Source organism: Salvelinus alpinus, chromosome 1, assembly GCF_045679555.1.
Source record: "Salvelinus alpinus chromosome 1, SLU_Salpinus.1, whole genome shotgun sequence".
NCBI lineage: Eukaryota > Metazoa > Chordata > Actinopteri > Salmoniformes > Salmonidae > Salvelinus > Salvelinus alpinus.
In genome coordinates, this window is record NC_092086.1 from 90074755 (window position 1) to 90091380 (window position 16626).

At 40.9% G+C, this 16626-nt stretch overlaps 2 protein-coding genes across 6 annotated transcripts in view; one reads left to right on the top strand and one right to left on the bottom strand.

Annotated features, from left to right (window-relative positions):
• The first annotated feature begins 428 nt into the window (after positions 1–428).
• On the top strand, positions 429–8717 carry LOC139533600 (guanine nucleotide-binding protein G(I)/G(S)/G(T) subunit beta-2-like). The gene is made up of 10 exons (XM_071331756.1): positions 429–1292; positions 4615–4722; positions 5031–5069; positions 5312–5418; positions 5555–5618; positions 6023–6185; positions 6944–7010; positions 7180–7381; positions 7562–7778; positions 8096–8717. The coding sequence occupies exons 2-10, from the start codon at positions 4666–4668 to the stop codon at positions 8200–8202; spliced, it is 1023 nt and encodes a 340-aa protein (XP_071187857.1). The 5' UTR covers positions 429–1292; positions 4615–4665; the 3' UTR covers positions 8203–8717.
• Positions 8718–11199: 2482 nt separating this feature from the next.
• Positions 11200–16626, bottom strand: part of LOC139533609 (misshapen-like kinase 1) — a 34405-nt gene continuing 28978 nt past the window's right edge. For all 5 annotated transcript variants that reach the window (XM_071331767.1, XM_071331803.1, XM_071331786.1 and 2 more), the window contains 3 exons: positions 16153–16312; positions 15916–16055; positions 11200–15778 (listed from right to left, as the gene is read on the bottom strand). In XM_071331767.1, the coding sequence (XP_071187868.1) occupies positions 15695–15778; positions 15916–16055; positions 16153–16312 (384 nt within the window). In that variant the 3' untranslated portion in view covers positions 11200–15694. The remainder of the gene's footprint in view (positions 15779–15915; positions 16056–16152; positions 16313–16626) is intronic.

A 16626-nucleotide genomic window follows, 5' to 3' on the forward strand; every position in this document is an offset into this window, starting at 1 on the left:
CCTACATCTCCAGGGATAATACAGTGTTTCGGAGTAATTAGTCTACTATGAGGTATTAATTACACAAGTAGTTTAATCAAAACGTGAAGGGGACGAAGTAAGAAATCTGCTATGAGTGATGAATTGAGGCCGATTGGAGCCACTTCAACAGTTATTTTTTTCTAGGTGGGTGGGCTCTTGCAGTAATTTTCCTACAGTGGAAGTAGTTAACGCTATAAGTGCACACTGTACTGAGAGATATAGTCGTAGGCCTAATCAATAACTAAGACACGAAAAGGGTTCTCATAAAGGAGACAAATGCGGCCCTGTGATGTTCAAGATCTGCAGTAGATCGAGGACCATCTGAGAGTCATCCCACCCGTAGCCTATCGAGTAGACATCAGAGGGGGGTTTTAAAATGGTATAGTCTCTCCGAAATGGGTGTGGTTGAATCGTGCTTACGAGATCTAACGTTAGCAAGCGCAGACCGGGTGATTTAATCTGAAACGACGTTATTTTATTACAATACTGCAATTTAGAGCTTTGAATACAAGAACACCGCATGCGAATATGCATTAGGCCTATTGCATGTTTTTTTAATTTGTGTACCAATGGGTGGGTTTCCTGCTCCTCCGGCAAGATAGCCCAGTCGCTTTTAAAATATCATTTACATTTTTCTCTCAAGAGTTTAAGCCTCTGTGTTTGGCAATTTATTTAATAATTCATTTTTTTGACGAGGAGGCGACGGTCATTACGAAGCGAGGGAGTGAGGGGAGAGAAGGAGGAGGAAGATATCCGCGAACTAGCAGAGGAGGAAGGAAGCGAGGATCACGAAAACCACAATCAAGAGAAAAACTGAGTCATAAAAAAGCTATTTACTAATTTCATATGGTTCAATGCATTTTCTTTGATGCGTGGACAGATTGCAATTGTGTTCAATCCGCTCCAACAAAGATGTTTTCGAGTTTATGAAGGTCTCGGGCGTAGAAAGGCAAACCATTCTAAAGAGGAAACGGGAACACAACAGCAGAACTCATCTTTTCAAGGGGTCCAGTCAAACGGAGATATGGTGTCTCTGTACTTCGATCTAATATTTATTTGATGTGTAGCCTACATTGGAGATTCACTGAGCAAAAATCTAGAGAAGACAAGGAGCAGAGAGGATATTGAAAATATCTGCATATTTCTGTCCCTATATTGTTTTCTTTTCTAAGGAAAAAGGGGCCAATAAACATCCCCAGCCTTTTTGAAACATTAAATCCAGACTGTATTCGAGAAAGACTACCAACCTCATCGGAAACATTACCTAACAGGTAGCCATCCATTATAAAATGCTGTCAGAATTGTCATGGATGTAAGATGGCTGGATGATGTAGCCTACCAGTGATGGGCCTATTCATGACTAGGCTCATCATTTCGCTGAAATTATATTTCATCTGTATGTTTTGGTAGCCTAAATATAGACATATGGACGAACCTCCCCACTGTACCAAATGTTTTTCTATTTGCATATAGCATAACTTGCTGTACATTCTTGTGATAACCTATATTAACACAGGCAACCCCGTAAAGTGTTTGCATATTTAGCGGCTTGGAAAAATTACACGGTTGCCAGGGTGTCAGTGCCATTAACCACGAATGCCAGGGGTTTACTGCTATAGTCGTGGAATTATGGCCTTAAATTCATCAAGTAGCCTAACAGCTACCTATATCAAGCAGCCTCCATACATTTGTGGGTACTGGGTAGGCTACTGTTGCTTGTAGTGAGGGAGTAGCCTAGCCGTCTGAGCTGCGCCCCAAGGCCGATGTAAGCAACCTATTTGTTGATGAGGGAGGGCTATTCTACAGTGTCTATGCTGCAATTTGACCTTAAAATGGATTTTACATTTTAAGCAAGGAATTTATTTAGAATTCTATAATAGAAAATTATGCTGTAATGCACTCAATCCAATAACGCTAATATAATGTGCTTATTACTTTAGCACTCTTGGTTCGCTGTGAAATGTCAACCGAATAGACCAAGTAGGCTATCGTTTACTGTGCATGAACATAAGGGGTGGGGCCATACTGTATTTTGCATTATTTTTTCCAAATGACAAGCAAGTCTTTGACCTATAGTTTAGGTAGCTTCTGTCTGTCAGTTGTCATGGGTAATATATTGTCTTGGAGAAAATGCTTAATAAGCTATTATGGTGACATTGATGGCCACCTATTCAGCACAGGACACGTGCTGAGGTCCACAACCACGTATAGTCAATAAGGATCATTTACATCCAGCCCTGCCCTGTGTTTTGCATCATTTAATACATCTTTCAAAATTATTTTACTAGTGTACAAACACTTCTTGAACCAATTCTACCAGAAATGCTCCCTTAAAATTATGTTCTTGAGGGAGGGTTAGGAACTGGAACGTGTGTCCAGACAACAACGGATTGGGTTGGTGACTGCCTGCAAGGTGGATTGCATTGCACATACTGTCCAGAAAGCATTGGGGAAAGGAGGAAACCAAAGAAGGGTCATTTGATGATGTCAGTGGGCGATGGTGTATCATCCCATCCCATGATGCCCAGTCCTCTCCTCTCCCACCCTGGTATCTGATGGTGATGCACCACCACCAACCCCTCAGTGCTTTATTGGCTAAATGAGCAGCTGTGCCAGGAGACTGGGACCCACCAATTTTCCCCGGTCGCCTTCCATTAGTGCTGTGTGATCCATCTGGTTGGAGGTTCCCACCGGGAACAATGACCCAGTTAACTGCTCCTCTCCCTAGCCTAGTAGATGGTGATGATGTGGATGTTCCTGTTTATTTGTTTGTGTATGTGGAGTTGGAGGCCTTTAATAACATGGCACATGTGATGTGAGTGTTAGGTAATGTTAACATTGAGGCACTGGAATTAGAGGAAATATGGAAAATGTGAACACTAAATGTGATATTACCTGACACTGCTGTATGGGCAGTGTACCTGTCTGTGAATGCATTTTCTTTTTTTAATATGCGTGTTTTACAAGTACCGGTACACCGCCACCGAAAGAGGTACAGTATTGACAGTGATGCAAATTAGAATGTGCAAAGCAGAGTACAATGGTCAGAGGTATTTCATCAGTGTCTTTACGGATTTGAATAGGCCCACAAACTCATGCAAATACTAGTGCCCATTTTTGAATAGGATTTGAATGTGAAACCTCTCTCTCTCTTCGAATTCCCTGTGCATGTGATCATAAACACATCTGTAGTGCTAATCATGTTGATATGGAAGTGTATGGTACAGCCAATACTGTTTTGGTGAATTTAAATAATACAAATAGGCCTACCATAGTATTTTCAGTCACATTCAACTGTGACGGTAACAATCGAGGTATAGCGGGTGAACATTTTTGTAATTTGGAAATGTAGTTATAATGCTAGTGTCAGCCATTTTCAGTGTATTTCACTAGATGATCGAGATCTTGCTGTAAAATAGTTTTAATTCGTTTTGATACTGCAGCTTGAACAATGACATTTTGTGTCCACTAGAATCGACCATAATCGCAGCAATGTTGAATCATTAACAAGTCATTGTTAAAACATAGTAATAGCCAGGTAATAACATAGTAATTATGCAAATATCCCACTGGCAAATTCCAAATGTAATGATAGCTATGCTAAATAGAGATTCAAAACTGCTTTTTTAACATTTTTATTTTATTTATTCTTTATTCAAGTAGGCAAGTCAGTTAAGAACAAATTCTTATTTACAATGGCGGCCTACCCCAGCCTAACCCGGACGACGCTGGGCAAATTGTGGGCCGCCCTATGGGACTCCCAATCACATCTGGTTGTGATACAGCCTGGAATCGAACCAGGGTCTGTAGTGACACCTCTAGCACTGAGATACTGTGCCTTAGACCGCTACGCCACTTGGGAGCCCCCTTTTAGAACACAACACAAACACACATACATTTTGTTCAATGTGCTTGTAATGAATGATAAATGCCTGCCTGCCTGCAGTAATTCTAATCTTGTTTCTGTGCATTAAGTGGTTCGTGGATATCAAAGAGAGCCCATTAAATGATGAAGCGCTCTCTCAGATTATACCAGATTAGAGATTATTCTCCACAGTTAAACCAGACAAGGCTGTACTAGCATAAATATACAGATTACAGAGCTTTACGTATTTTAGATGTGCTATGTTAGTAAACCGTGCACTTAAAATACTGAATTAAGTATTATTTTATATGCCCAATTTACTCTGATTCTAGCTGCCGCTCTGCAGCCATGTTTGTGATGGTGTTAAACAACTAGCCTCCAGGTGAAACATGCCAAAATGATTATGATCAGATCAAACCCATTGATCAGGTTGAGACCAGCAGAGGACTACGAGACCTCTGATGTAGTTGGAGTCGATTACTCACCATGATAACACTGCAATCAAATCATGCAATCTGATACGCATGCCATGTACAAACATAGCGCATATTACATTACAAGCAGAAGATTGGTTTGTTCTGACGCAGGCACTGTCCATCATTCTAATTGGACATTTCTGCTCTTAGATGGAGTCCTAATTTTGAACTTGATATCTCAGTCTGGGCGATCTACATGAATGTTTTAAGTTTAAATTCTCATGCTGTTTTTCCATCCTTTGTTCCCACCAGGTGACTGACTGAGTGACAGAAGACTTCGACGAGGCCAGGGACCAATCCAAAATGAGTGAGCTGGAGCAGCTGCGTCAGGAGGCGGAGCAACTTAGGAACCAGATAAGAGTACGTGTGTCAGAGAATGTTACTGATCTGGGCACACATTTACAAAGAGTCCCAGAGGCTAGGCATGCTGATCTAGGATCAGTTTTGCCTTTTAGATTACAGGATATATCCTAGATCAGCAATCCTACTCTGAAACGCTTTATGATCTCAATGAAAGCAGTAAAACCATTGGGTCTAGAAGAGAAGGGGGTTGGTGGAAAAGGGAGTAGGCCTAACACACCATATTGAGAGGTGGGATATTTGCCTGGGTGAGATTCAGAGAGAGTGCTAATGCTTGTCTAACCACTCTCTGTTTCTCTGTCTCTTAGGATGCCAGGAAAGCATGTGGGGACTCAACCCTGACACAGGTAAGTATCACACATACCCGCATAAAAGAGAGTATGGCTGCGTTTTGACAGACAGCCCAATTCTCATCTTTTTTTCACTAATTGATATTTTGCCCAGTTAGATTAGCTCTGTAAAAGATCTAATGTGAAAAGATCTGATATGCGAAAAAAGATCTGAATATAGTGCATTACATTGACACAGTAACCCTGTGATGAACTTGTCTTCTTTACATTGCTTTTCTGTGTGTTTGTGTGTCAACCAGATAACGTCAGGTCTGGATCCCGTGGGGAGGATTCAGATGCGGACGAGGCGCACTCTCCGTGGCCACCTGGCTAAGATCTATGCCATGCACTGGGGCACAGACTCTAGGTGGGTGTAACGTTATGCCAACCCCTTAGGGGGCTTCTCCCTCTCTTCACACTCACTCATATACCACACATGGCGGTACAAGCGGTACTTTTTTGATGAGGTATAACACAATGGCTCTACCTCTTTGTCTCCGCAGGCTCCTGGTCAGCGCCTCTCAAGATGGAAAACTGATCATCTGGGACAGCTACACCACTAACAAGGTGAGAGCTGCACCCAAATAACAACATCTCCCCTGGTCTCACCAAGGGGCCTGGAAAGGTTGACTCACTCTCAGCAAACTAGGCAGCCTTCAGGGATTGGAAATGAAATGGGAGCCGACTGTGTGTTTTGACTCATCTCATACTTCTACTTACATCATAACCTACCAGAGTCACTTTGCCATTCAAACATTGTAAATTATATTATGCAATGGCTCTCCCTGAAAAGATCCCACAAATTCAATATAGAGGAAGCAAAATGAACTACTATTTCGCTCTTGCTCTGTCTGGATGTGGACTTGGCTCTGGACTCCTGCCTGGTCCTGTTTATGATACTACTCTCTCCTTGTCCATGGCCAGGCCTTTATTCTGTGACACACAGTGACCAACTCTTATCCCCCCTCCAGATGCATGCTATCCCCCTGCGCTCCTCCTGGGTGATGACCTGTGCGTATGCCCCCTCTGGTAACTACGTGGCCTGTGGAGGTCTGGACAACATCTGTTCCATCTACTGCTTGAAGACCCGCGAGGGCAACGTCAGGGTCAGCAGGGAATTACCCGGACACACAGGTGAAGAAGCATTACTACACACAAATACCTATGTGACTAAGCTTGAGTCATTTTGTGTTCATTTTTATTGAGAAATCATGGAAGTGTCTTAGCTAGGTTATGTAAGTTTATTTGAACCTCCTTGATTCTAACTTCCCCAGTGACACTACATATGGTTATGTATGCAGTTCAGTTGAGTATTCCAACCTGTTCCCTGTCCCACTGGGATCCCCAGGTCCCAAACCCCTAAACAAGGAAGACTTTAATTCACATGGCTAATTAGTCACAGGGCAACACAATTATAACGAGCTGAGACATCAGCCAGAAAACCTAGTGAGTCCCTTAGCTGTGTTACAGCGCTAGCTCACCTGGGGCTTTTAAATTACTCACATTCGGGAGGACGAGAATTGTTGAAATTAAGTCTTACTCTTCGATCACACCTACAGCGTCATTTCGCAAAATGGTACGCAGCATCATCTGGATATGTGTGCAACAAAAGTTCAACATTCACCTTCTGCTACCATTTCTGTCAAGCCGTCTACGCATACAGTCTGACGCATTCGTTCAATAAATCCAACGTATGCACAGCACAGAACGCACTGAAACTGCCTCTGCAACGCAATGCTGCAAGGCAAACGCAGCGTTCCATTGGAAATGAATGTAGTTCTGGTGTACCAAAATGCAATGAAGCTGTTGGTGTGATCGAGGCGTTAGTAGGAGCACCATACATTGATATGGTGTGGTCAGTGTTCTACTAGATGTTTTTATTTGTGTTACAGGTTACCTGTCCTGTTGCCGTTTCATCGATGACAATCAAATCATCACAAGCTCAGGAGACACTACCTGGTGAGTCCTGATGGATCAGTAACCAAGGCTGATGGAGAATGCAAATATAAATATACTACAGTATATTGTCTATACTGTAACTAGCTATGAGCTAGCCTAACCTTACACTCAAAATGATCTGATAGCAGTTGTTAAATCCAGTGGGTCGCTCTTCTGTTCTCTTATCCAGTGCACTGTGGGACATCGAGACAAGCCAGCAGACCACGGTGTTTTCGGGCCACAGCGGTGACGTCATGAGCCTGTCCCTGTCTCCAGACTTCCGCACCTTTGTGTCCGGAGCCTGTGACGCCTCCATTAAGCTGTGGGACATCAGGGACAGCATGTGCCGACAGACGTTCACGGGCCATGAGTCTGACATCAACGCAGTCTGTGTGAGTGTGCTGACCTGCTTTCTGGTTCATGTCATGGCATTAAGCCAGGAAACCATACTCTAAGACATGTCACCGTTCCCAAAGTCCTTCATGTTAGCTGCACTAGCTAATTCTGAGTGTCTAATGTACCTAATGCTAGCTGATCTAACCCATGGCTGTCACTCCCTCTCTCCTCCACAGTTCTTTCCCAACGGCAGCGCCTTTGCCACCGGCTCCGACGACGCCACATGCAGGCTGTTTGACCTGCGCGCTGACCAGGAGCTCAGCCTGTACTCTCACGACAACATCATCTGTGGCATCACCTCCGTGGCCTTCTCCCGCTCCGGACGGCTGCTGCTGGCCGGCTACGACGACTTCAACTGCAACATCTGGGATGCCATGAAGGGAGATCGAGCAGGTCAGTGGGGTGTGGTGGGGTGGAGTAGGAGCGAGCGGCTGTCATTTAGCTGGCAGCCATTGTTGTATAGTTGTGTCTGGCTATGCATCAGACCCGTGACTGAAAACAACTGATAACTTAAAAGGGAATGTTATATCTTCTGATTTCATTGAGATGTTAGACTTCAATTCACAAGCTGATCTCAGTCAAATGTAATTCAACCCTCTAAGGGATCCCTGTGTTAACAGTTCAGGGGTATTTCAAGATGGTGGATTGATGAGAGAGCTAACCAGGACACCATATGATAACACTTGTTTGTTTGTCCCTCTCTGTGTCAGGAGTGTTAGCCGGCCATGACAATCGCGTGAGCTGTCTAGGTGTGACTGATGATGGCATGGCGGTGGCCACTGGGTCCTGGGACAGCTTCCTCAAGATCTGGAACTGACAAGTTACCTGAGCCATGCACACACACACACACACATTACACACACATAGACACACACACATACCCACACGCAAACACAATATTGATCATACAAAGTATTCACATCTCACATTTTGGTACACATAGTTTGCACACTGTATTCACACTGTACGTAAAGATGTACACATACACACATACACATTGAAACATTGTACATAATATATATATATAACGCCAATTAGGTATGAGTTTACACAGACACACAAATGCCACTTGCAATTGTACATGTTACCAATCACATTGTATGCAGGAAGAGTCCACCAGAATTACAAACAGATGCCCACACTACCCACAACAGATATATATGTACACAGTACACACACAGTTATAATACATTTGTAATTGGAACTACCATTAATGACGTGAACAAATTAAATAAAATCCTGACATATGCTAAACTAAAACACGCATTTGAAATGTCACAATTTACCAGATTTTTCAACAGACAGACAGACAGACAGACAGACAGACAGACAGACAGACAGACAGACAGACAGACAGACAGACAGACAGACAGACAGACAGACAGACAGACAGACAGACAGACAGACAGACAGACAGACAGACAGACAGACAGACAGACAGACAGACAGACAGACAGACAGACAGACAGACAGACAGACAGACAGACAGACAGACAGACAGACAGACAGACAGACAGACAGACAGACAGACAGACAGACAGACAGACACACAGACATACATACATACAGACATACATACATACATACATACATACATACATACATACATACATACATACATACATACATACATACATACATACATACATATATACATATAGACAGACAGATAGACAGACAGACAGACAGACAGACAGACAGACAGACAGACAGACAGACAGACAGACAGACAGACAGACAGACAGACAGACAGACAGACAGACAGACAGACAGACAGACAGACAGACAGACAGACAGACAGACAGACAGACAGACAGACAGACAGACAGACAGACAGACAGACAGACAGACAGACAGACAGACAGACAGACAGACAGACAGACAGACAGACACACACACACACACACACACACACACACACACACACACACACACACACACACACACACACACACACACACACACACACTTTAAGTGCATACACACATACATACGCACACAAACATACAAAAATATATACATGCACACACATCTACAGTACATGTTTATTTCTGAGTGAAACTCCAACCCTTGAGTTAAATGGGGGAGGCAATTCTGTTTTTCGTTTGTTTACTCTGAAGTCCCAAATATCCTTCAATCTGATTTTCTGTACTACAGTAGGTTTGTGTGTCTCTGTAACAGGGTGAAAAAAGTCACAGTTGAAGGAATAGAGAGTGATGGGCTGGAAAAGCATGATAATAAGTGAATCCAATAACACTCAAGACACTACAGACAGGGAGATAGATAGAGAGCAGAAAGAATGCCCAACTTTCCACAGTGACACTGTTAAAGGAAAATCAAGATAAACCATCAATTCTTAAAGTTTCTTCTGGCTCAAACAAAATGCTATCATGTAGTTACTGTTTTTATAGATATGTACACCCACATATATAAGTAAATATATGATAGTTTTGATTTTGATGTTTTTGTTGTATTAATTTTTTACGCCTATTTTATTCATGTTTTCCCTGTGTGCCTCAGATACACTTTAAGGATAATTAATAGAGAATAATGATGAAATTAAACTAAATGAAATCAATAAAATGAGAGATTCATAAGGTGAGCGAGATTATCAAGAGACAACTCTCAAATAAGCAGGGGGCAATATTCATACTTTGACTTTGTCAATATATTATGTCAACTTTATGATGGTATACATTGTACATACTATTAATAAATACACGTAGCCTCTCTTGCCAGTTTTGGCCAGTTGTGTGTACTTCTTTTTTAACATAGTAATTTCTGTGTTTAAAACCATGCATGCTAGTTTTCAAGGGAGATATATGGGGATCCTGTTCAGCACACAACTTGAACATACAGTGAATTTTACATGCTTTGATGACCCAATTTAACCTTGATGAAACATACCTGATGTCCAGATTTCTGCTCTAATTTCTCAACACACTACTTACTATAGACTGATTAATGATATAAATAGTTACTGGTCATTTTTAGAATGCTCAGATAATGTATTCATGTCGAAGTGTATTCTCTACCCTTTTTCCAGAAGTGTGCACCCGTTCACTCCCCCACATGGGGATTGGATTGGTGCATACCAAGACCAGAGGGAGTTCCCAACAATGGTTTATATATACACTAGATGATAACCTGTTTTGAAGACACTGTACCTCCATCTTGGCACACCCAACCGTCGTAAAACATACTTTGGAAGCTAAAGAAATGCATTTATTTAACATCTACATTTTTATTGACAAGTTTATTATATTAGACGCTTTGATGCATACTTATATGTGAGCTAAACATACAAATAAAATAAATATTTAAATGTTTTCCTTATTAAAGTATAATTGTTTAAAGTTCTAATGTTACTGTCCCCACTACAACATTATTTAAATACATGTAATTTTGTCCTTGAAACATTTAATTGAAATACTGTAGAATTCCATTCATTCATTTGGAATGCTTCATCCGGAGAGTGCCAATATGGCCGACCAGTGGTGTCAAAGCATCTCATTCGCCAATACATAGCATCAGCAATATAGGGTTTATATACATCATTGGTTTCCACCATGTTCTTTAAACCAGTCTATTCCTTTTAATTCCACAAGGTGGAGTATAAATCCACACTTCAGGGAAATGGTTGAATATTGGACTGCAAGCATGGTAAATGTGTCTGTTGGAATGAAGTACTGCATGATGGTGGTTGGGACCTGGAGGCCATTTATACAACACATGCTTAGCCCATTCTCTCATTGGATTCATTGTTCCTCATGCTTTACACCCAATCTATGAATACAGAAACTATTATAGACCGTTTAAGATGAGATCAATATAGTTTTATTTTTCAAACAATTCTTCATCAAGACTTTTACAGACTCATGAGTTCATTCAACACAATCTTTTAAAATATTAAAGTTCATCAGTCTATTTAATACAATCTGAAGTTAACCCCTCAAAACAGAAACACTAAACAAACATGGTAAAAGACATTTCATTTCTCAAAAACAAGAGATTGAAAAAAAAAAAATGAAAAAAAAGTAGAAGAGATTATAGACCCATCCAAAGATATCAGCTTTTTCAGCTTTCAGACTTTCACCTGTACTGGTTCCCACAAGCACTTATTAAAAACCACAAATCCATTCATACTTTAATCTTATTCTACAAGATCCAAGATTATGTTGTACAGCAGGGTTTCCCAAACTCGGTCCTGGGGCCACCCCTGGGTGCACATTTTGGTTTTTGCCCTAGCAGTACAGAGCTGATTCAAATAACCAAATCATCAAGCTTTGATTATTTGAATCAGATGTGTAGTACTAGGGCAAAAGCCCTGTTGTACAGTATTACTATATCATATATGTGAATGGAGTGTCTGATTAGTGTGTGACTACATTGGGTGGAGCAGGTCATTGCCTCAAGAGGAAGGTAATAAAACACTACACAGAAGCAGGAAACCCACCCAACTGATTATCATGTATTATCATTTATCATGAATTTATTGATCCTCCTCATAAAGGCAATTACTGGATAAACACATCAATGCAAAACTAGTATCACAACTGTTAAAGTGATGTTTGTGTATTATGCTGACTGTGGATTACAAGGTATATTTTCTTGGGATTAAGACAAAAAAAACAGATTAAGCAGTGTATGGGTATCTCTCAATTATGAGACACAGACAAACCGTCCATCTTACATTCAGTTTGCTAAAGGCCACGATAAACACCCTCCCACCAAAGTCACACAGACAGAGACAGCAGAGAACTCAACTTAACACTCATATTGCTTATGAAGGAGAAGTGTCAACGTTTGATATGGCAAGGACAGCCTTCGTGATATGCCTGTTTTGTGGGGCTGAAAATTTTGATTAATGTAACAAAGCCCATTTTACTGTTACAACTTTGTCATAACACTACACTTGACTGATACTTTATATTTAGGATTGACAATAGAAATGTTGCTATACAAAAATGTGATGGCACACTTGATGACAAATTGTTGACCCTCTCCATCCACCCACCTTTCTGTCTCAGCTGGCTACTCCTGCATTGAACAGTACATGTCCTCAATAGACTGGTCACTCCCTCTCAACCAATAGCATGACTACTAGTTAGGCTGTATCAAGAGGAGTCTGTACTTCCACTGGAAATACATGCAGCTCAGCCATCACTCTCATGCATCTGTCACACCCACCAAAACAGTCCAAACATTCAGTCTTAACGTACACACCCACATTCATAGCCTTCCCCTTTCTACTGTAGATTAGAATACATTGTGCTTAGATTAATTAATATACCAGACAGTAAAGTATGTTATAGAAATCTGTTTTATAGATATACATTCATTTATTTAAATCTCTCAATATAATTTACATATCCTTTAATAAAATAGTCCTTTCAGAATATATTAAGTTGGTTACTTTCCCACTGCATCTCAGCCAGTCCACACACTTGACCACCAGCAAAAACCTGCTTCTTTATCACCATGTTCCTAGCCCCTCTAACACCACATAACAAAACCCAGGTCACTGGCTTCAGTTTCATTTGAACATATGAAATACTATTAAAACTATTCGCAACAAATGTGAAGTAGCATATGGCTTTTCTATGGTATTTTGGCCCCCCTCCCACTGTCTAGAGAACCATCATATCAAGAGAGATGCATTTTTATAGGCATATCATTTTCTACATTCCAAATTGGTTTGCTGCCATCAACTGCACATTCTCCCTGTGCCTATATTCTAGTCACATGAATGTGTCATACCAGCAGATTGTATGCATTGAATGAAATTGCATGAAATTAACGCTGGTTGAAATTCTCTAGAGAATGTTTCCTCTTCCACATGGTGGCAACAGACACAATCCCTGTAACTGGTGAGTCCATTCAATGTTTAAAGAGCAGTGGGTAAACATTGCAGTTATTATTACAGAATGAAATATATAATCATTGACAATGTAAAACATTAAAAGTTGTTTAAACATATTGGGACGTTCTGGTTTCTATTTAAGTGCACTTAATTGGCACAGAACACCATTCTTAACGAGGGAGGCAACTATTTATTATTTTGATCCGTCTGTCAGTAACACCTCTTCTTCATGAAGTTCAGAGTTAGAGGATTGAGTGGAGGGTCATATTCACCCCCCCAACACCCCCCTCCCAGCCCCTCTCTACTCCAAGGCACTGCTTAAACTGTAAACATGGCAGTTTGGCTAACTAAGATAAGAGGACTTTTTCACAGCTGCCAGAGCTACTTGTTGAGTGTGTGTAAAATGTGACATTTGCGATATCAGTCACAAATGGCACACAGCTGATATTGAATGCACTAGGCTAGCGAGAAACTAATCTAAGAATTGATACGGAATTGTGATACAGGATAAATGGCTCAGATATGTGCATGCAAGCATGCTCACATAAGAGTAAAATATACAAATTGTAACTGTACTAAAAGTGTGTCAATCGATTCTGTTCTTTACTCCCTTATATATTTTAATATATATTTAATGTTATATTTACTAAATATATTTATAACATTCATTTAGCATAAACTACATAACATACCCACAGCTTAAGCATTTCCCCTGATCTCTAAAAGAATCAAAGCAGATTCATGTATGTTCAGAGGACAATTGGGAACTTTGGTAGGGAAAACAAGAGCAAATACACTATATTCAACAACTTGTTGCCTTTCAACTAGTTTAGTAAGATGATAAATGAAAGTGCCCAATGAGTTTGAGTCCTCTGGTTCAGTATTGCAGTGACAAATATGACACAAAACTGGGCCTGCTAAAGCATCAGTCAGTGGATTTCAACACTGGCTCAAGAATCACACAGCTATTGCTTGGAACCACACTGATAGCTCAGTATTATCCACTGCAGCCCTATCCCTACAAACCAACATCTCTGAGTACAAACGTAACAAGATCCATACCAATGAACATAAAATACATCGACAACAGAGGTTACAGACAGAGTAGATCTAGCAAGAGGGAACTATTATTCACTGGATTACAGCCGCCAGATGAGAGCCTGAACCCCAGCACTATCCCCCAGGTAAGGATCATGTACACCTGCTGCCATTATAATATTCTAACAAGCACATCACTCGCTCACCCAATTCCTATGTCCTCTATATTACGGTCACATCAAAACCTTCATACTTCATCACCCCTCGACCCCCACATCTTAAGTCACCTCACTGTCTACCTCTGGTACATTTTACACACAACAAATTAATTCAACCTAAACTCCCCTCTCTGAACAAGAACTGCACTAGAACAGCATATATATTGCAATATAATGGCAATATAACAGTAGAGAGTAAAAGTAAGAATGCCAGTTAGGCTAATACCAAATACAGAAACAGTACAGATAATATCAATTGTTTGCAGTGATATTGTTTAAATTCTTGACAAGAGAAAAGTTTAATATCTTAAGACTGTTCGATAGGCTCCTAAAATGGTAAATAGCTCCATCCCCGATATGAAACACGGGGAGAATAAAGAATTAGAAAGCATGACGCTAGAACACAGCAATATGTTCCATTTTACTAGGGACTAGAATGTTACTATGTTCACATAATGGATAGTCTGTCTTCCTAGGAGTTTTTATTTATTTAATTTTTTAAAACCTCCTTCCAAAAAAAACATCAAAATAAAAACATGAAATCAAGTTTTAATCAAATACCAATTTTTCTTTTTGAATGATGAGTTGAATAATTAAACCATAGTGAACCTGAAGCTTAGCATTTTGAGTGTTGCAACAATACCTTAGGGTGTGCCAGTGCAGTATATATATATCAGGTCAGTGGTCACACCCTGAATGGAGGCGTTATATACACGTCTGCCAGTGACATCAATCTACCCATGTTCTCTTCCATTTAAACATGTTAGATACTGGCTATTTACAATTCAATCTTGACTTATATTGGTTGAATCTTGCTTTCTTTAAAATGTATTTCACCAGGAAGGAATGTTTTTAACATACCCCCAATAAGAAGGAACTAACTACGGTAGTTACAACTAAACACAGGCGCACCAAGTGACTGAGGTACAATACTACAGGACAAGTATATACAGTACAAAGTAGAGATATTACATTAGAAGCCTGTAGTGATGTCTCATAGGTAGCTACCATTCCAGAGGGAGATCAATCAGATCAGGGGAGTCAGAAGATGGCAGGTGAGATGGACTCTTTGTCGTGAAGATTTAGGCTGGAATGGATTTACAGTATGCTTGTGTGTTGGCGAGCGCCCGTGCGTGTGTGTGTATATATGTGTATGAGTGTTTTGTGTCTGTGTATGGGACTATGTTGCTTCACCAGTTCATGATGCAGTTCCTGTTCAGGGTCATGAAGTAGACCTGGCTGCTGCCTCCGGAGCGCACAGAGGCAAAGAACACCTGAGACACACATTAACAAGACATTAGGCTTATTACTCATATTCAATGAGACTCCAGTGCCTACAGCTGTACGTACCGGAGGCATAAACATAGATCACTTAAGTGATATTTTGAATACCAATGTGTGTGTGACCCACCTTGTCATTCCTCTCACAGAGGAACTTGAGCCTCTGGGCTCTCTTGTGCATGAAGACTCCGTCCAAGTGGCCCGTCTCTACAGCACGGATCTCTATGGCCTTCTCTCCCCAGCCCATGATCTGGTTAGAGCAGATATGTGCTGCACACAGGGAGAGAGAGAGAACTCAGAACATGCCAATTTCAAGAGAAAGAAGTGTGTGTGCCTGTGACTGCGTGCAGGTACACATGTGCCATACCAACGGAGGTGGGCATCTCGCCCCACTGCAGCACCACATCTTTGATGATACGTCCGTAGGTGTTGACGTAGACTCCCTCGTCCTCGTAGCACAGCAGCATCTCCATGCCGTCTGAGCTGGGCAGGAACACGATGGCATGGGGCATTATCTGGATCTGGATCTGGGGACACACACAGGGGCGAAGGACTAGAATCTTGTTTTACCTAATATAGTTGAATGCACTGATTCTAAGTCACTCTGAATAAGAGTGTGAAGTGACTAAAATATTAAATATATGTACATCTTGAAAGAAAGTGGTAGAATATGTGAGGAGGTTTTCACATCAATACCTTTCAGGTCTGGGCATCTAATCAATTAAACTTATCATTATTCATGTTTTACAGATATTTTAGGTGTGAATTAATTCCAAAGCTATATTTGATGTGGAAGAATTTGTCTGCGTGCGTCTTGTCCCATGAGGAACTCCTCCACTCA

Bases quoted from the DNA above. Each gene is read 5' to 3' on its own strand.
- LOC139533600 (XM_071331756.1), top strand. From the start codon at position 4,666: ATGAGTGAGCTGGAGCAGCTGCGTCAGGAGGCGGAGCAACTTAGGAAC. The intron at 5,070-5,311 runs GTAAGTATCACA...TGTGTCAACCAG, and splicing joins GGGACTCAACCCTGACACAG to ATAACGTCAGGTCTGGATCC. The intron at 5,619-6,022 runs GTGAGAGCTGCA...TCCCCCCTCCAG, and splicing joins ACAGCTACACCACTAACAAG to ATGCATGCTATCCCCCTGCG.